The sequence below is a fragment of the Mobula hypostoma genome, chromosome 25 (genome assembly GCF_963921235.1).
Source record: "Mobula hypostoma chromosome 25, sMobHyp1.1, whole genome shotgun sequence".
In the NCBI taxonomy this organism is placed as follows: domain Eukaryota; kingdom Metazoa; phylum Chordata; class Chondrichthyes; order Myliobatiformes; family Myliobatidae; genus Mobula; species Mobula hypostoma.
The window spans coordinates 45,517,834-45,538,534 of record NC_086121.1 but is presented as its reverse complement, the minus strand read 5'-3'; the positions used below and the strand labels follow the sequence as shown (position 1 = coordinate 45,538,534).

Genomic DNA, 20,701 nt, shown 5'->3' with positions numbered 1-20,701 from the left:
GTAAAAGAATTAGATGGGATATTTTGTCAAACGTGTTTAGGAAAGTTTCCTTAACCAATACACAGAGCTCCCAAAAAGAGAGAGTGTGATACTAGATCTCCTATTAAGAACTGAGACAGAACAGGTGACAGAAGTCTGTGTAGGGGAACGCTGTAAATCTCATGATCATAATGCCATTAGTTTCAAGATAATTATACAGAAGGGTTGAGATTCTAAATTGGAGAAAGGCCAATTTTGATGGTATCAGAAACGATCTGCAAAGTATGGATTCTGACAGGTGTTTTCTGGCAAAGGTGTGCTTGGTAAGTGGGAGGCCTTCTGAGGTGAAATTCTGAGAGTACAGAGTTTGTATGTTCCTGTCAGAATAAAAGTCAAGGATAACAGGTTTAGGGAGTCCTGATGAAGGGTTCCGGCCCGAAACGTTGACTGACCGTTTCCATGGATGCTGCCCGACCTGTTGAGTTCCTCCAGTGTGTTGTGAGTGTTGCTTAGAGAACCTTGGTTTTTCCAGAGATATTGAGACCTTGGTTAAGAAGAAGGTGCATATCAGATATAGGGAGGAACGAGCAAATGAGGCACTTGAACATAAGAAATGCAAGAAAACACTTAAGATGGAAATCAGAAGGACTAAAAGAAGGCATGACGTTGCTGTAGCAAAGTGAAGGAGAATCCCAAAGATTCTACAGATATACTAAGAACAAAAAGGTAGTCTGGGACAAAATTGGTCCTCCTGAAGATCAGAGTGGTCATCCATGCATGGTGCCGATGGAGACAGGAGTTACAGTATCTTAAATGAATTTTTTGCATTTGTATTTACTTAGGAGATGCACATAGGGTCTCTATAAGAGACGCAAAACAGCAGTAAGGTTATGGACAGTATACAGATTACAAAAGAAGAGGTGTTTGCTGTCTTGAGGCAAATTAGGCTGGGTAAACCTTCAGGGCCTGACAAGGTGTTCCCTCAGACATTGTAGGAAGCTAGTGAAGAAATTGCAGGGGCACTAGCAGAGATATTTTAAATGTCTTTAGAACAGACTTGTCAGAGAATTGGAGAATGGGTAATGTTGCTCCGTTGTTTAAGAAAGACTCTAAGAAAAAGCCAGGAAATTATATGCCAGTGTACCTAACATCAGTAGTGTGTAAGTTCTAGGGTATTCGATATACAAGTATTTGGATGGGCAAGGACTGATTAGTGATAGTCAATATGGCTGTTGCATGGTAGGTCATGTCTAACCAATCTTATAGAGTTTTTCAAGGAAGTTACCAGGAAAGTGGATGAAGGCAAGGCAGTGGATTTCACCTAGATGGACGTTAGAAAGGCTTTTGACAAGTTCCCACATGGTTGGTCAAGAAGGTTCAGTCACTTGATGTTGAGGATGAGGCATGGTAAATTGGGTTAGGCATTGTCTTTGAGGGTGAAGCCAGAGAGTGGTTGCCTCTCTGACAGGAGTCCTGTGCCTCCTGGTGTGTCACATGTTTCGGTGCCAGGTCTATTGTTGTTTGTGAGTTAATCAAGGATCTGGATGATAAACTGGATCAGCAAATCAGCGGATCACACCTTGCAGGTAATCAAATATTGCAGCAGGATCTAGACCAGCTGAAAAAATTAACTAACAAATTGCAGATGAAATTTAAGTGAGAGATGTTGCACTATGAAAGGACAAACCAGAGTAGGACTTGAATGGTGAACAGGGCACTGAGGAGTGTGGTAGAACAGAGGGATCTGGGAATACAGATCCATAATTCATTGAAAGCGGCAACACAGGTAGATAGGGATGTAAAGGGATACACAGGTAGATAGGGATATGAAGAGAGTCTTTGCCTCATTGACCTACACAAATCAAAGTATTAAATACAGGGAGTTGGGATGTTATGTTGAAGTTGTATAAGACATTGGTGAGGCCTAATTTGGAGTATTATGTACAGTTCTGATCATATACCTATAGGAAAGATGTAAATAAAATTGAGAGAACAAGATCTAGATGAACTGAGCGACATTATCAATAGGCATGAAGCAGTGCACCCTGATACCTTTCCCATCATTTTGGGGGATTTTAACCAGAGACTTGAAAAAGTCTGTCAATAATTATCACCAGCATATTGCATGTGGAACCAGAGGAACTAACATACTGGACCACTGTTATCCTACTATCAAGGCTGCTTACTGTTCCATCCCACGCCCACACTTTGAAAAGTCAGATCATTTGGCTGTACAGCTACTCCCTGAGTGTAGGCAGAGACTGAAGACCGTAGCACCAGTAGTGAGAACCAAGAAGGTATGGACAAGGGAGGCATGGCAGTGCTTACAGAACTGCTTTGAGTTGGTGGACTGGACTGCATTCAGGGATTCATCTTCAAGTCTGATTGAATAAGCCACAGTTGTCACTGACTTCATTAAAACTTGTGTGAATGAGTGTGTGCCTTCGAGAACAGACCATACATATACAAATCAAAAACTGTGGATGAACCAAGAGATTCACTGTCTGCTGAGGGCTAGATCTGTGGTTTTCAAGTCTGATGACCCAGGACGAAACAAGAAAACCAGGTACAACTTGTAGAGGCTATTTCAAGAGCTAAGGAATAATTCCGCGTGAGGTTGGAGGTGGAATTGGATGCACATCAACTCTGGCAGGGTTTGCAGTCCATTACTTCCTACAAAGCAAAACCTAACATCATGAATGGCAGTAATGCTTCACTCCAGATGAGCTCAACGCCTTCGAAAGGGAGAATAAAACAACAGCTATGAGGATCTCTGCAACATCCAGTGACCCTGTGATCTCTGTCTTGGAGGCCAACAGCAGAATATCTTTCAAGATGATGAACTCTCGCAAGGCAATAGGGCTCAATGACGCACCTGGTAAAGCCCTGAAAACCTGTGCCAACAAACCAGCGGGTGTTCAAAGACATTTTCAATCTCATATTGCTACAGTCAGAAGTTCTCATGTGCTTAAAAAGTGCAACAATCATACCAGTGCCCGAGAAGGGCAAGGAGAGCTGCCTCAACAACTATCGTCCAGTAGCACTCACATTTACAGTGATGACGTGCTTTGAGAGGTTGTTTATGGCTAAAATTAACTCCTTTCTCAGCGAGGACGTGGACCTGCTGCAGTATACCTATCGCCACAACAGGTCTACAGCAGATGCGATCTCATTGGCTCTTCACACAGCCTTGGATCACCTGGACAATAGTCAGACTTACTGCTGTTCATTGACTATAGCTCAGCGGTTAACACAATCATTCCATAATCCACTGCTCTATTCTTTCTACATCCATGACTGTGTAGCTAGGCGCAGCTCAAACAGCATCTATAAATATGCTGACAGCGCAACTATTGTTGGCAGAATTTCAGATGGTAATGAGAAGCCATGCAGTGTCAAGGTAGATCAGCTAGTTGAGTGGTGTCACAGCAACAACCTTGCACTCATTGTCAGTAAGACCAAAGAAATGATTGTTGTCTTCATAAAGAGAACACACACCAGTACTCATCGAGGTTTCAAAAGTGGAAAGGTGAGCAATCTCAAGTTCTTGAAGATGTATCCTGGGCTCAACATATCAATGCAGTTACAAAAAGGCATGACAGAAGCTGTGTTTCATTAAGAGTTCGAGGAGAATTGGTATGTCGCCAAAAACACACACAAATTTCAAGACATGCAAGTGGGGATCATTCTAACTGCTTCATCACCCTCTAGTATGGAGGACGGGGATCCACTGCTCATGATCGAAGTTAGCTGCAGAAAGTTGTAAACTCAGTCAGTTCCATCATGAACACAAGTAACACCCCCCCACCATACCAGACAGTGATGCAGCCTGTCTGAATGCTGTCCACGGTACACCTATAGAAGTTTTCAAGTGTTTTAGGTGACCAACCAATCTCTTCAGACTCCCAATGAAATATAGCCACTGTCTTGCCTTTTTTATAGCTGCATCGATATGTTGGAACCAAGTTAGTTTCTCAGAGATCTTGACACCCACAAACTTGAAATTGCTCACTCTCTCCACTTCTGATCCCTCTATGAGGATTGGTTTGTGCGCCCCCATCTTACCCTTTCTGACCCACAATCACCAGTGGCTCTGCTTCAGTTTGAGGAGTTTGGTATACCAACATAGACTCTTGCAAATTTTTATTGATGTTTTTTGGAAAGTATTCTGACTAGTTGCATCACAATTTGGTTTAAAGGCTCAATGAACAGGATTGCAAAAGGATGCAGAGAGTTGTAAACTCTGCCATTTCTATCATGGGCACATCTACAGGATCTGGCACATCTATCATTTAAAGACCCTCACCATCTGCAACATGCCCTTGTGGAAATTACAGAAAGGCAAGGGTCAAAATGGTGCTGGTGGCATATGGTGAGATTTTGCCAACACCTAACAAAAGCACTAACTATTCAATTAAATATATATTTTTATCGACGATCACTGCAATCTGCAGCCTGAAATTTCCCTTTGGGAGTCCTGTTTTTGAAACATCTGAATGATCCTGTGTTTTTGTGGTATCCTGAAGGATTTGGCAAACTGGACTCTCGAGAATGCACGTACGGCCATACCCACGACTGAAGCGGACTTCAGGCTGAATTGAAACTTTGGACCAGATCGGCCCGAGGTTGAAAAATGAACTGGTGATCTGGCACAAAGCCAGATTGAAAGATTAAGGTGTCGAGGCCGAATGGAGGACAAATCGGTGTTCAGCCTACTGCTTCATGTCTTACTCGCCTCAGCACTGAACTGGCTCTGCAGTTGTGGTCTGCACTCACCTGGTTCCTGACCGGCTCCACTCGCCTCAGCACTGAACTGGCTCTGTGGCAGCAGACCATGTTCTGTGTATTATTTGTTTACATGATTCGTTCTTTTTCACACATTGAATGTTTGATGATCTTTGTTGTGTGGGATTCTTCATAGATTCTATTGCATTTCTTTTTTTGTGGAAGACTGCAAGATGAACTTCAAGGTTGTACATGGTATACATGCTTTGATAATAAATGTACTTTGAGGAAAGGAAAGGATAGTTTACAGATAGTATGCAGTCAGCAGGGCATAGCTTCCTTTACATGGAAGGGGACTATAGACAATTGGCATACCAAGACAAGGAAAGGATGGAAATGAAGAATTCTAGGGTGACACTTAAATATTGGTCAGTTACTTGACTAATTCTGAAGTATTATTGGTCTTTAACATGTAAAGTATTATTGGTTTTTAACATGTAGATTCTATTAGCCAATAACACCGATTTTATCGTAATGTGATTGGTGATTGATTATGCAAATAAGAAATTTGGATCCACACAAGGTTACCAATTGGTTAATATATGTATCCACCAGACAATTTCTGTATAAAAATGGCATTCCTTTGCTCATACTTTAGAACAATGTGATAAAGGGACCATGATGTTCTCCTTGTACACAAGTAAAGTGTGATTGAAGATCGAGTGTGAGTTTTCAAAGTTCAGTTAACTGGCGGCAACATCCTCTTCACATTACTGCCAGGAAGGAGGAGATACAGGAGCCTGAAGACCCACAATCAATATTTTAACAACAGTTTTCCCCTCCACAATCAGATATCTAAACAGTCAATGAACCCATGAACATGACCTCATTATTTGTCTTTTGCACTACATATTTATCAGAGTGCTAAGTCTGCTCTTCGCTTCAGGGATATGGTTGGCCAAGTCCAACACGGGAGAGCCGGGCTCGGGCTTGTCCCAAAGGCTCCTCAATGGCACAAGGCAACATCAGTGCAGAAGAGACGACTCGTGGTGGAGGAGTTGAGAAGACAGGAGGAGGCAGAGCGACACGCCAGGGCCGTCTCAATGACCAAGCAGGGCCAATGGTCTAATTGGGAGACCCTGAAAAAGAGGAAACTTAGCTTGCATGACATCTGGGAGATGGAGGGATGTCGGCTAAGTTTGTCATCAGAACCACTTATGACCTCCTACCCACACCCCAGAACCTGAACCAGTGGTGGGGAGAAGATCCCGCTTGCTCTCTTTGTCAAGCACCTGGATCACGAAGGCACATTTTAACAGGATGCACCACGAGCCTCATCCACGAGCGTACATTCGGCGGCATAACCGAGTTCTCAGACAGCTGGCATCAGTCTTGGAACAGAGGCGAATCATCACAAATGCTCTCCCACAAACATCGGCAGGAAATGTCCACATTACACGATTTGTACCAGCAGGCCAACCTCCAGAGCACCATATAACATCAAAAGATGTAAGCATTCTGCAGGTTGCTCGGGATTGGAAAATGGACGTAGACTTGAAAAAAAGCTTGTATATCCCCCAGACATTGCAGCTACAACACTCCAGCCAGACATGGTCCTGTGGTCTACAACAGCCAAGCTGGCATATGTTGTGGAATTGACAATACCATGGGAAGATGGTGCCGAAGAAACTTATGAGAGGAAAAAGACCAAGTACTCTGAACTGGCAACAGAAGCTGCTCAGAATGGCTGCAAGACCAAGATTTTCCCTGTAGAAGTGGGATGCAGGGGATTCGTTGCTACATCTACGACTAGTCTACCGAAGAAGATGGGGGTGAGAGGTCACTCCTTCCAACAAGCAATCAAGTCTTTGTCAAATGCAGCAGAAGAAAGCAGCAATTGGATTTGGATTAAAAGGAAAGACAACAACTGGGCTGCAAGATGAAGACAGGAGGGTATGGAACTGAGGGGGTGTATCTGGGACGCCAGGTAGCACCGTTGAGCCCTCTGGAGATGTCGTGGGCTTATCAACGAAACGTCAAAGAAGGAGGGTGCCCACCTGATGACCCCGATGACGTACCTACCCTCCCTCCTTGTCACCACTCCAAACCCACTGCCAACATCGAGAGTGCCAACTTACCATAGGAATTGAAACATCAAGTCCTAGTAGCTCTACTATTATTTACACCAGTTTTTTATATCTTGCTCTGTACTGTTGCTGCAAAACAATAAATTTCACAACGTATATCCACAAAATAAACCCGATTCTGATTTTGATTCTTGTTCCTTAGATTTTTCACCAACTTCCCTACTACTGATGAAAGAATCACTGGCCAGCAGTTTTCCAAACTTATTCCTAAGTTTATTTTTAAATAGGGAACATAATAAGCTATTCTCTAGTTTTCTTGTACCTCATTAATGGCTAACAAAGATGTGAAAATGTTCATCAGAGACCCAGCAATCTCCAAAAAACCACAAGGCCATAAGACATGGGAGCAGAATTAGGGCATTCGGACCATCAACTCTGCTCCGCCATTTCATCATAGCTGATCCATTTACCCTCTCAACCGCATTCTCCTGCCTCCTCCCCATAACCTTTCATGCCCGAACTAATCAAAAATCTATCAAATTTTGCCTTAAATAAGCCCAATGATGTGGCCTCCACAGCCACCTGTGGCAATGAATTCAATACATTCACCACCCTCTGGCTAAAGTAATTCTTCATCTCCGTTCTAAGTGGCTGTGCCCTCTAGTCCTAGACTCCCCACTATAGGAAATATCTTCTCCACATCCACTTTATCTGTGCCCTCTGGTCCTAGGCTCCCCTATAAGAAATATCTCCTCCACATCCACTCTATCTTGGCCTTTCAACCAATGTTCCCTCTAATTTGTAATGACCAGTGTGCGCAAAAGCCTTATACTGTGCAATTTTTGCCCAGTGACATGCACACACTGAATTTTTAAGTGGAAGTGAAACTGAAGCTATTCTAAGGATAATAAATTAGCAGTCCAGTTTGTTGTTCATTGTTTAAAAGAAGTAAAATAATACACATCAATTAGTCTTATTTCTCATATACTATATAACAACACACACGGGTAACACCAGTTTCGTTATTGTATGTAAATATTTCTCGTAGCTGCACATTCCTGACCTCATGAGCTTTTGGTGTAGCAGTTTCTACTGTTTCATTAAACCAATCCACTTTAAATGAATGAGCAATTCCTTTTCACTTCACACCATTTGCTTCTTTGGAATTTGACATAGTGAATCAATAATTTCTTCAATAAAAACAGTAAAAATAAGCCAGTTCTGCAGAAAAATCTGCAGACAAATAATCACAAATTCCACATTGTCAACAGCTTCCACTTCAGAAACCGGAAAAGGAAATGTGATTGTGTACAATCATGAAATATACTTAACATGCCAACAAGATAGAGGATGACATCCTTTCGTGTACAGTTTAAATTGCTTTGTGCATACGTGCACACCGTAGAGGGAACATTGCTTTCACATTCATAAGACTATAAGCTATAGGAAAGTAGGCCATTCAGCCCATCGAGTCTGCTCTGCCATTCAATCATGGGCTGATCCTATTCTTCCAGTCATCCCCACTCCCCTGCTTTTACCCCATACCCTTTGATGCCCTAGCTAATCAAGAACCTATCTATCTCTGCCTTAAATAAGCCCAATGACTTGGCCTCCACTGCTGCTCGTGGCAATAAATTCCACAGATTTACCACCCTCTGACTAAAGTAATTTCTCCACATCTCAGTTCTAAAAGGACGTCCTTCAATCCTGAAGTAGTGCCCTCGTGTCCTATAATCCCCTACCATGCGAAATAACTTTGCCATATATAATTTGTTCAGGCTTTTTAACATTCAAAATGTTTCAATGAGATCCCCCCCTCCTTCTCATGAACTCCAGGGAATACAGCCCTAGAGCGGCCAGACATTCCTCTTACGGTAACCATTTCATTCCTGGAATCATTCTCATGAATCTTCTCTGAACCCTCTCCAATGTCAGTATATCCTTTCTAAAGTAAGGAGCTCAAAACTGCACACAATACTCCAAGTGTGGTCTCACAGGTGTCTTATAGAGCTTCAACATCACATCCCTACTCTTATATTCTACACCTCTAAAAATGAATGCCAACATGGCATTCACCTTCTTCACAACTGACTTAACCTGGAGGTTAACCTTTAGGGTATCTTGCACAAGCACTCCCAAGTCCCTTTGCATCTCTGCATTTTGAATTCTCTCCCCATCTAAATAATAGTCTGCCCATTTATTTCTTCCACCAAAGTGCATGACCATACACTTTCCAACATTGTATTTCATTGCCACTTCTTTGCTCATTCCCCTAAACTATCTAAGTCTCTCTGCGGGCTCTCTGTTTCCTCAACACTACCTGCTCCTCCACCTACCTTTGTATCATCAGCAAATTTAGCCACAAATCCATTAATACTGTAGTCCAAATCATTGACATAATCGTAAAAAGCAGCGGTCCCAACACCGACCGCTGTGGAATTCCACTGGTAACTGGCAGCCAGCCAGTATAGGATCCCTTTATTCCCCCTCTCTGTTTTCTGCCTACCAGCCAATGCTCCACCCATGCTAGTAACTTCCCTGTAACTCCATGGGCTCTTATCTTGCTAAGCAGCCTCATATGCGGCGCCTTGCCAAAGGCCTTCTGAAAATCCAAGTACACCACGTCTACTGCATCTCCTTTGTCTATCCTGCTTTTAGCATTCGATAGGTTTCAATAAGATTCTCTCATCATTCTTCTAAATTCCAGTGAGTACAGGCTCAGAGCCATCAAATGCTCCTCAAATGATAAGCCTTTCTTTCTCAGTATCATTTTTGTGAACCACTTCTGTACCTTCTCCAATGTCAGCACATGCTTTGTTAAATACGGGGCCCAAAATTGCTCACAATTGTCCAAGAGGCCTCACCAGTACCTTATAGGCCCTTAGCATTACATCCTTACTTTTATATTCTAGTCCTTTCGAAATGAATGCTAAGATTGCATTTGCCTTCCACACCACTGACTCAACCTGCAAGTTAGCCTTTAGGAAATCCTTGCGAGAACACCCAAGCTACATTGCAACTCAGATTTTTCAATTTTCTTTCTGATTAGAAAATGGTTTACACTTTTATACCCTCTACCAAAAGTGCATGACCATATACTCACAGACACTGTATTCCGTTATATTGCTCTTAATCCGTCTTTGTACTCCTGCAGTGTCCCTGTTCCCTCAACATTCCCTGCCCATCCGCCTATCTTCTTATCGTCCTCAATCTTGGCCACAAGGCCATCAATTATGTCATCCCAATCATTGATATTTAACATGAAAACAAGCTGTCACAACATTGACTCCTGTGTTACTCCACTAGTCACCAGCAGACAACCAGAAAAGGCTCCTTCTGTTCCCTTCTTTTTTTCCTTTAGATTCCACCAGGTCCCAGGGACTTACCCACCCTAATGTGATCTCCTACTTCTAACATTTCTTCCTTCCTGCAACAGACATTATCCAGAACATCACTGACCGCTTGACACCCTCCCCCTTAACTCTCCATCCTCTATGCCCCTCTCTCTGGTGAATACCCATAACGAGTATTCATTTTGGACCCTTGGCTCCACACATAGATTACCCCCCTAGTCACTGGCTACCAAGGAAAGAGTACATTTAAGAGTAGTAGAGTACTGCTCTAGTACATTTAGAATATTTGTTTGGATTCTCCGTATTCTTATTCACCAAAGGTAGAATCAGAATCAGGTTTATTTTCACAACATAAACCTGGTTCAGATTCCCACCAAGTTCATTTCATAGCCCCTTTTTCACTCCTTTGGTCTTCCTCAAATTCTGTCCTCTATACCTCAGTTGATACCATTTCCTATAAGACACATGCTTCCTACTTCTTTTCTGATCAAACCTTCAATATCTATAGTTGCCAAATTTCCTTAAATTTACCATTATCTTTGCCTCTCAGCATGACAATCTGGCCCTGAACACTTACTATCTCACTTTCAAACTATTCCACTTGTTGTCCTTCGACCCCCAGCAGATCCTCCCAGTCTACATCTGTCAGGTCCAGTCAAAATCCACCTTCCCTCAGTCTAGGGCCTGAGCTCAAGGATCAAGATTATCTTTGTTCATGACTACTTTGCTATGTATGGTCACTGTTCCCAAGGATTCATCCACAGAAATTTCACTCTCTTTCCCACCCTTGTTCCCTAAGATACACACCCCTGCTCAGCAGTATTTCCACATACTGTGTCAGAAAAGCCTTCTGAATGTATTTTTCAACTTCATCATCTAAGCCCCTTGCTCTATGGCAATCCTGGTTAATATTGGGAAAGTTAAAACCGTCCATTACTACAGTCTGGTGTTTTTACACCTTTCCATGATCTGTTCTTCTAATTCTCGCTAACTATTTGGAAGTCTGTATTTATAACCCTATCAATGTGATCTCCCCACTTGTATTCCTTAGTTCTATCCATACAGCCTCCCTGGCTGAACACTCCAGAACATTCTCTCTAATTACTCCTGTAGTTACTCTCTTTCATCAGCAGTGCAACACAGACCCCCTCTTACACACTGCTCTGACATGCCTCTATATCTCAGACCTGTTGTTCCCTCAACCACCTTACTGTGATTCCAATATCAGTTCCATATTTTGATCCACACTTGGATCATCCATCTTAACTGTGAGGCTTCTAGCACTGAAGTAAAAATGGTAAATCCAACCACCCTGTCATACGTCCTTTCTTTCAGAGTCATAGAAAACTACAGCACAGAAAAAGGCCCTTTGGCCCATCTAGTCAGAGCCAAACTACCTACTCCCATTGACCTGCATCCCTCCCATCCACGTACCTATCCAAACTTCTCTTAAACATTGAAATCAACATCACACCCCCCACCATTTGTGCTGACAGCTCAGTCCACACTCTCACTACCCTCTGAGTGAAGAATTCTCCCCTCATGTTCCCCTTAAACATTTCACCTTTCACCTTAACTTGACCTGTAGTTGTAGTCCCACTCAACATCAGTGGAAAAAGCCTGCTTGTAATTACCCTATCGATACAACTCATAATTTTGTATACTTCTATCTAATCTCCTCAGAATATTCAACATTCTAGGGAATAAAGTTCTACCCTATTTAATCTTTCCTTATAACTCAGGTCCTCCAGTCCCAGCTCTGTACTCTTTCAATCTTATTTACATCATTTCAGTCGGTAACTGACCAAAACCAAACAATATTCCAAATTAGGCCCCACCAATGTAACACCTCAACTCCTGTACTCAAGACTTTGATTTATGAAGGCCAACTTGTCAAAAGCTTTCTTTATGACACTATCTAGCTGTGATGCCATTTTCAATGAAGTATAGACTTGTATTCCCAGATTCCTTTGTTCTACCACACTTTTCAGTGACCATCCACTCAATGTGTAAGACCTACTCTGGCTGGCTGGCTGCAAGCGTAACAACTTGCATTTGTCTGCTTTAAATTCCATCTGCCATTTTTCACCCAATCCAAATCCCACTGTAAGCTCTGACAGTCTTCTTCGCTGTCCACTATAAGACCATAAAACATAAGAGCAGAAGTAGGGCTTAATCAGGAAAGAGAAAAAAGATTATGAGAGAAAGCTGGCAGGGAACATAAAAACTGACTGTAAAAGCTTTTATAGATATGTGAAAAGAAAAAGATTGGTTAAGACAAATGTAGGTCCCTTACAGTCAGAAGCAGGTGAATTGATTATGGGGCACAAGGACGTGGCAGACCAATTGAATAACTACTTTGGTTCTGTCTTCATTAAGGAGGACATAAATAATCTTCCAGAAATAGTAGGGGACAGAGGGTCTCATAAGATGGAGGAACTGAGGGAAATACATGTTAGTAGGGAAGTGGTGTTTGGTAAATTGAAGGCATTAAAGGCAGATAAATCCCCAGGGCCAGATGGTCTGCATCCCAGAGTGCTTAAGGAAGTAGCCCAAGAAATAGTGGATGCATTAGTGATAATTTTTCAAAACTCTTTAGATTTTGGACTAGTTCCTGAGGATTGGAGGGTGGCTAATGTAACCCCGCTTTTTAGAAAAGGAGGGAGAGAGAAACTGGGTAATTATAGACCGGTAAGCCTGACATCGGTCGTGGGGAAAGTTCTAGAGTCAGTTATCAAAGATGTGATAACAGCACATTTGGAAAGCGGTGAAATCATCGGACAAAGTCAGCATGGATTTGTTAAAGGAAAATCATGTCTGACGAATCTCATAGAATTTTTTGAGGATGTAACTAGTAGAGTGGATAGGGGAGAACCAGTGGATGTGGTATATTTGGATTTTCAAAAGGCTTTTGACAAGGTCCCACACAAGAGATTAGTGTGCAAACTTAAAGCACACGGTATTGGGGCTATGGTATTGATATGGATAGAGAATTGGTTGGCAGACAGGAAGCAAAGAGTGGGAATACACGGGACCTTTTCAGAATGGCATGCAGTGACTAGCAAGGCTCAGTGCTGGGACCCCAGTGTTAGCTGTGAGGAAGATGCTAAGAGGATGCAGGGTGACTTGGATAGGTTAGGTGAGTGGGCAAATTCATGGCAGATGCAATTTAATGTGGATAAATGTGAGGTTATCCACTTTGGTGGCAAGAACAGGAAAACAGATTATTATCTGAATGGTAACATACATCAAAGTTGCTGGTGAACGCAGCAGGCCAGGCAGCATCTATAGGAAGAGGCGCAGTCGACGTTTCAGGCCGAGACCCTTCGTCAGGACTAACTGAAGGAAGAGTGAAAGGCCTGAAACGTCGACTGCGCCTCTTCCTATAGATGCTGCCTGGCCTGCTGCGTTCACCAGCAACTTTGATGTATGTTGCTTGAATTTCCAGCATCTGCAGAATTCCTGTTGTTTGCGTTAAAATTATCTGAATGGTAGCTGATTAGGAAAAGGGGAGGGGCAACGAGACCTGGATGTCATTGTACACCAGTCATTGAAAGTGGGCATACAGGTACAGCAGGCGGTGAAAAAGGCGAATGGTATGCTGGCATTCATTGCAAGAGGATTCGAGTACAGGAGCAGGGAGGTACTACTGCAGTTGTACAAGGCCTTGGTGAGACCACACCTGAAATATTGTGTGCAGTTTTGGTCCCCTAATCTGAGGAAAGACATCCTTGCCATAGAGGGAGTACAAAGAAGGTTCACCAGATTGATTCCTGGGATGGCAGGACTTTCATATGATGAAAGACTGGATCGACTAGGCTTATACTCTCTGGAATTTAGAAGATTGAGGGGGAGTCTTATTGAAACGTATAAAATTCTAAAGGGATTGGACAGGCTAGATGTAGGAAGATTGTTCCCGATGTTGGGGAAGTCCAGAATGAGGGATCACAGTTTGAGGATAAAGGGGAAACCTTTTAGGACCGAGATGAGGAAAAACTTCTTCACACAGAGAGTGGTGAATCTGTGGAATTCTCTGCCACAGGAAACAGTTGAGGCCAGTTCATTGGCTGTATTTAAGAAGGAGTTAGATATGGCCCTTGTGGCTAAAGGGATCAGGGGGTATGGAGAGAAGGCAGGTACAGGGTTCTGAGTTGGATGATCAGCCATGGTCATACTGAATGGTGGTGTAGGCTTGAAGGGCCAAATGGCCTACTCCTGCACCTATTTTCTATGTTTCTATTCAGCCCATCAAGTCTGCTCTGCCATTCGATCATGGGATGATCCAATTCTTCCAGTCATCCCCACTCCCCTGCCTTCTCTCCATACCCTTTGATGTCCTGGCTAATCAAGAACCTATCTATCTCTGCCTTAAATGCCCCCAGTGACTTGGCCTCCACAGCCGCTCATGGCAACAAATTCCACAGATTTACCACACTCTGCCTAAAGTAATTTCTCCGCATCTCTTTTCTAAATGAACGTCCTTCTTCCCTGAAGTCATGCCCTCTTGTCCTAGACTCCCCTACCATGGGAAATAACTTTGCTATATCTAATCTGTTCTGGCCTTCACTACACCCCTAACTTGGTGTCATCTGCAAATTGGCTGATCCAGTTAATCACGTTATCATCCAGATTGTTGATAGAGATGAAAAAGAACAATGGAATCAACACCAGTCCCTGCGGCATTCCTCTAGTTATACGCCTTCAGTCAGAGAGGCAACCATCTGCTACCACTCTCTGACTTCTCCTGCAAAGCCAATGTCTAATACAATTTACAAACTCGTCTTGAATGCCAAACAAATGAACCTTCTTGACCAACATCCCATGCGGGATCTTCTTAAGTATCTTGCTGAAGTCCATGTAGAAAACATCCACAGCCTAGCCTTCATCAACTTTCCTGGTAACATCCTCAAAAAACTCTATTAGATTGGTTGAACATAACCTACCACTCACAAAGCCATGCTCACTATCCCTAATTAGTCCATGTCTAACCAAAATACTCAGACTATCTTCGTCCATATTTACTTTAAAACTAATGGCATTACAATCACTGGTTCCTCTACACAAACTTCTGGCAACTGTCCTTTCTCATTCCCTAATAGCCGGTCAAGTATTGCACACTCTCCTGTTGGGCTTCTATGTGCTGATTAAGGAAATTTTCCTGAACACAACTGACAATCTCTACCCCATCTAATCATTTTACAGTCTGGGAGTTCCAGTCAATCACCTACTTTAACAACCTTATGTTTCTTGCCACAGTCTCTTTTGTGTGATCTCTCTACAAACTAATTCCTCTAAATCCTTCAGACTGTTGGGTGGTCTGTAATATAACCCTGTTATCATAGAAACCATTGAAACTACAGCACAGAAACAGGCCTTTTGGCCCTTCTTGGCTGTGCCGAACCATTATCTGCCTAGTCCCACTGACCTGCACACAGACCATATCCCTCCACACACCTCCCATCATGGTCATATGTTTCTTATTGCTCAGCTACACACACACTAACCTTAGGTTCAATCAGCTTAAGATAAATTGGCAGATAATCGCAACATCAACATATCCTAGAGAGGGGGAAGTGGGGTGTTGGAGGAGAGACTGTTTAATTTCTATTCTTGAAGTGAACATATTTATGTGGATTTGTGTGTACGATTGTGTGAATGGATGCAAGTATACATCTGAAACTATCCGTCTGTTCTTGTATGACTCTGTATACACTGTATCCGTGTGTTAACAAAGTAAAGCAGCTGTGCATGTGTGTGTCTGTGAAATGAAGGATCCACTATCGGTGGTGTCAGTCTTGACCCTAATCCAATAGTTTTCTTACCGCTAATGACCAGGCTTTTATTGCGTGATTCAGAGACCAGAAGTATTATCTATAAGGTAGTGGGAGAAACACTCCTTTGGTTAAACAACAAGTGATTCAACAGTTGGTTTTATACCCCCACAAAACTTTTATTTTCATTAATCATATAAGAGAAGTAAGTGAGTGTCTAGTGAATTCAGGTATTGATCCATTTTCACTCATCCTGTGCTGCATTCTAAGACCACTTTTAAAATCTAATTTTGGGAGCGGGCAGAAGAATATCAGCAAGACAAGAAAAGAAATTTTTAATCACACTTAAAAGTGTTAAATTTAATACTTAATTGGCAATACATTTCTCCGTGAATATTGACCGCCCTTAGTGTCCAATACAGCACAGTAATGTGATTTAGCAATCACAACCCAGGATGGTTGAGGATACATGTTCACAGTCCTGCCTATACTCACAATCTCCAGTGTCTCTCACTGCAAACTTCAAATCCTGTCATTGCTACAACTTTTCATTCTCAAAACTGATTGAAATTCATCTGTGATTCCAGAACCAACTATCAGCTGGTTCCATCGGCAGAGAAAAATAATGAAGCTTTTTTCTTGGCAAATGATGCCTGCCACTCTCTGAAATGCTCAGTGCTCTGGCTGTCCCAGTGCAGTATGACTGTCAGAAAGCTCCCGCACAGGTACTGGGCTAACAGAACATCAGTCTTATTGCTATGGGAGTTGAATAAAAAGGAGGGAAATATATTGAACAATGGTGAGGCATTATCTGGGCTACAGTGTATGGCACTCTGCTTATTTATGGAAGGATGTTACTGCAATGGAAGATGTAATGGATGAATAGTTGGAAAGGGAAGGCTATCTTCACGAGGGACATTGACCTAGTCAAGTATGTACCTACTGGAGTTGAAGGCAGTGGGTGGTGGGGGGGGGTTTGATTGGTTGGTTTGTTTTCTCTCATAGGGCAAAGGTAACAAGGTATTTGATAAGTTGGGTCTGATGAGAGTTAATCAGCAGTACAGGCCTAAAGTTGCTCCTAGTTTGCACATTTGTACGGTCGAACTTTTAAAAAGCTCATGGAAAATTGGTGCAAATAATGAGGTCTGGACTTACCCACAAGTGATACATTTAGGATTAAACATCGGGTGAGCTATCATTTTGATCGGTTCGATGTATTGTTCTGAACCTTCAGTTAGTGTCAAATCGTACTTCCCCAGTACAACGCGATATTTAGTACCTTCACTTTAAAGACAAGAATGTAACATTAGTGTCAAGTACAATTAGAAGAATGTACAAACAACTTATTTGTGGCCAGGTGCGGGAAGTGGGACGTACCAAAGGTGGAAAGCCACACTCTCCTCAGACAATACTCACTTAATACATTTGCCAGCAGTCAGGATCCAGATGGGGTCAATGAGGGCTCCTCCACACATATGAAAGTAGGAAATTCCTTTTTTTGCTTGTAATGAAACCTATGCACAACAAACACACAGGGTTGTTGGCACTATCAGAAAGTTACTTTGTTGCATAGGTGAAGTTTATGACTTGATTTACCTGCCAGGGCCAGCTGAATGGAACTACATTGTTACTCTTTTCATCCATGTCTGGTCTGTAGACGGGGTCTCCACAACTGTACTCAAAAGCATAGGCTGCAAGCAAAAGAAATCATCACTGAGTGCTATCCTGTCCACTAACATCATCACTGCTGTTTTGGAACTTGGAGAAGTAATAATGTAATGAAAAACACAGAAATGGATAATGGCTATGGGAAGGTAAGTTTTTATATAACAAATTTACAATATCACTAAAGCTGGTAGAAGTGCAGTCACCATCAATTTCAGCACGACAAGACCCAATAAGCAACAATGAGATAACGGATAGATTTCAGAACTAAAACAGAGAGAAAGTATGAACCACCAGTCCCACTATTATCAGACTCTTGAAAGGACCTCTTACATGATAAAATGCCTCACAATCTAATTTATTATAATCTTGTATTTTACTAATTAGCTGCACTGTAATTTAACTGTAACCTTTACACTTTATTCTTCTTTGTTACTGTTTTAACTTGTTTTGCCTCAATCAAAGGTTTGATCTGTATGAACAGTCCACAAATCAAGCTTTTCACTGAACACATGACAATATCAAACCAATACCAATATCAATATCAGGTCAGCCAACACTGGGGGGAGAGAGACGGGAGGTCCTGAAACATGATTGTTCTCTCTCCAGGGATGCTGCCTGACCTGCTGAGCATGTCTAGCATTCTCAGCTTTTGCTTCAGGATTTCTAGTGTGTGTAGGTCCAATAGATATTCTCTTTGACTGGGGGATAAATAAAGTCTAAAGAAGACTCCCCTCTTCTCAATGATCACTTCCACAAGATCTAATATGTCCACCTAAATGTCCAGCCAGAGTTTTGGTTCCATATCTCATCACAGGAAAACAGAGCAGTGTAGTGTATTCAGTATTTCAGTAGTATTTGAGTAATATGGTAAATATATTCTTTGATCAAGCAGTCTTTGTTTGTTTATATAATTCATTATGTAAGAAGTGCATGAATGGCATATGTCATAACGCTATCGTCATATCTGGGCGCCTCACTGAAAAAGATAGAAGGAGGAGAAAATCCAAGTAGGTAAGAATCCCAGCTGCTGTGTTTTTCTTTCAGTTAGTTTTTGGAGTTACAAAACAGTGGTGATGAGGAAGTTTTAAAGTTAACCCAAGATAACTACCTAACTGTTGAAGTGCAGCATGTTTTTCTTTGGAAGGGGAGAGAGAAGTTCGAGCTAAAACAAAGGCAGAAAATGGACGAAACTAACAAGCAATGATAAAGTCATGGGTAATAAGTAAATAAAAAGCAGAAATGGCTATCCACATTGGAAACATAGACATATTCAATGGCACAACAAATAACTGGATGATGTATACTGAGTGAATTGTACGGTATTTTGAAACAAATGATACAGCTGATGAAACACAAGTGCCAATGTTGCTGAGTGCAATTGGCGGAAAAGCATACAGTTTGCTTAGAAACCCCAACCAAACCAACCCAAATGAGCTTTGCTGTTATTGTGCAGGTAATGCAGGAACATTCAGAACTGAAACCGCAGCCAATTGCAGAATACTTCCGGCTTCATCAGTGGAATCAAAAGGAAGCGAAGCCCACTTCAGTTGACATGGCTGAATTGAAGAGATTGTTAACTCAGGGATGGACTTAATGAGATTGTTTACTTTGTGGAATCTTACAATAAATCATTCAAAAATGGCCCCTAAACTGAAACAAAACTCACATTTAGAAGAGATTTGAAATACAGGTATCCCCCGCTTTTCAAAAGTTTGCTGTATGCCACCTAGCTTTTACAAAAGACCAACATTAGTACCCGTTTTCGCTAACTGGAAGAAATCCGAAGAGGATTTTCGCTTTTATGAAAAAAGACGAAAAGTGAAAACAGCGTTCAGCGTTTGTTTTGCAGCGATCCGTTATAGAGGCAGCGCGTACCCTGAGCAGTGAGAGCGGCACCACCAAGCTCCTTCCCCGGGAACTACACTCAGCATCTCAGCATCAAGCCGCCATGGCTTTGAACTGTGTCTGTGAGCATCTGTGCTTTATCTCAATTTATGTTGTGCATCCGTTAGCAAGATGTGCCCTAAGGTATCAGAAAAGCCTAAGAGGGCTCATAAGGGTATTACGCTTAGACGTAATTAAGTGTTTTGATCATGGTGAACGAAATAAAGACATCGTGCATGCGTTGAACTTGCCCGCATCCACCATTCGTACTATTTACACGCAGAGAGAAAGAATCTTGAAAGCTGCCGATGTTATTATTGGTTCCGCTAGTAGCAAAGTGGTCTCTTTTAGTCAGCATCCAGTAATGGATAAAATGGAAAGTCTATTGCTTGAGTGGATTGAAGGATGTACAAAGCATAGTGTTCCGTTAAGTTATTCCATTAAGTGGAATTTAAAGGTAGTCATGGGTGGTTTGATTGGTTTTTAAGGCGAGGGCAGCTTCATAGCTAAAGGTTACAGCTGATACTGAAGGTGCCGAAAATTTCCCAGAAAAACTGAAGAAAATAATTACAGAAGGTGGTTATTCGTATAAGCAAGTGTTTATCTGTGACGAAACTGCAATTTATTGGAAAAAATTGCCGAGCAAGACATTTATTTCGATAGAAGAAAAGCAGGCTAAGGGACGCAAGGCATCGAAGGACAGGTTTACCCTAATGCCTATTATTAACGCCACTGGTGATGCTGTCCTTAAGCCTCTACTAGTGTACCGTTCAGAAAATCTGAGGGCACTTAAAGGCGTTGATAAGAAAACACTTCCCGTTGTGTTCCATTCACATCCAAATGGTTGGAATACCCAGGTGCTTTTTTCTGAGTACATGAGTGGATACGTTAGTCCTTTTGTTGATAAATACTGTAGAGAAAATAACCTCAATAATAGGTGTCTTGTGATTGTCGATAATTGTGCTGCTCATCCACCTGGCATTACCGAGTACGGTGGTAACATTCATGTTGCGTTTTTCCTGCCGAATACGACATTGTTGCTGCAACCATGTGACCAAGGCCTAATAGCCACAATTAAGGCTTACTATACACACTGTAGGCTGTGTATTTATCATATCATTCCTGCTTTTACTATATATTAGTGTTATTTGGTATGATTTGGTAGGTTATTTTTTGGGTCTGGGAATGCTCAAAAATTTTTCCTATATAAATTAATGGTAATTGCTTCTTTGCT

General features: G+C 42.0%; 1 protein-coding gene across 1 annotated transcript in view; it reads right to left on the bottom strand.

The window, feature by feature from the left end:
- Positions 1 to 20,474, bottom strand: part of LOC134337855 (chymotrypsin-like elastase family member 3B) — a 94,580-nt gene extending 74,106 nt beyond the window's left edge. The window contains exons 1-3 of the mRNA XM_063033161.1: positions 20,453 to 20,474; positions 17,512 to 17,606; positions 17,332 to 17,429 (exon numbers count right to left, since the gene is read on the bottom strand). Coding sequence (XP_062889231.1) covers positions 17,332 to 17,429; positions 17,512 to 17,606; positions 20,453 to 20,474 — 215 coding nt within the window. The remainder of the gene's footprint in view (positions 1 to 17,331; positions 17,430 to 17,511; positions 17,607 to 20,452) is intronic.
- Between the last annotated feature and the right edge of the window lie 227 nt (positions 20,475 to 20,701).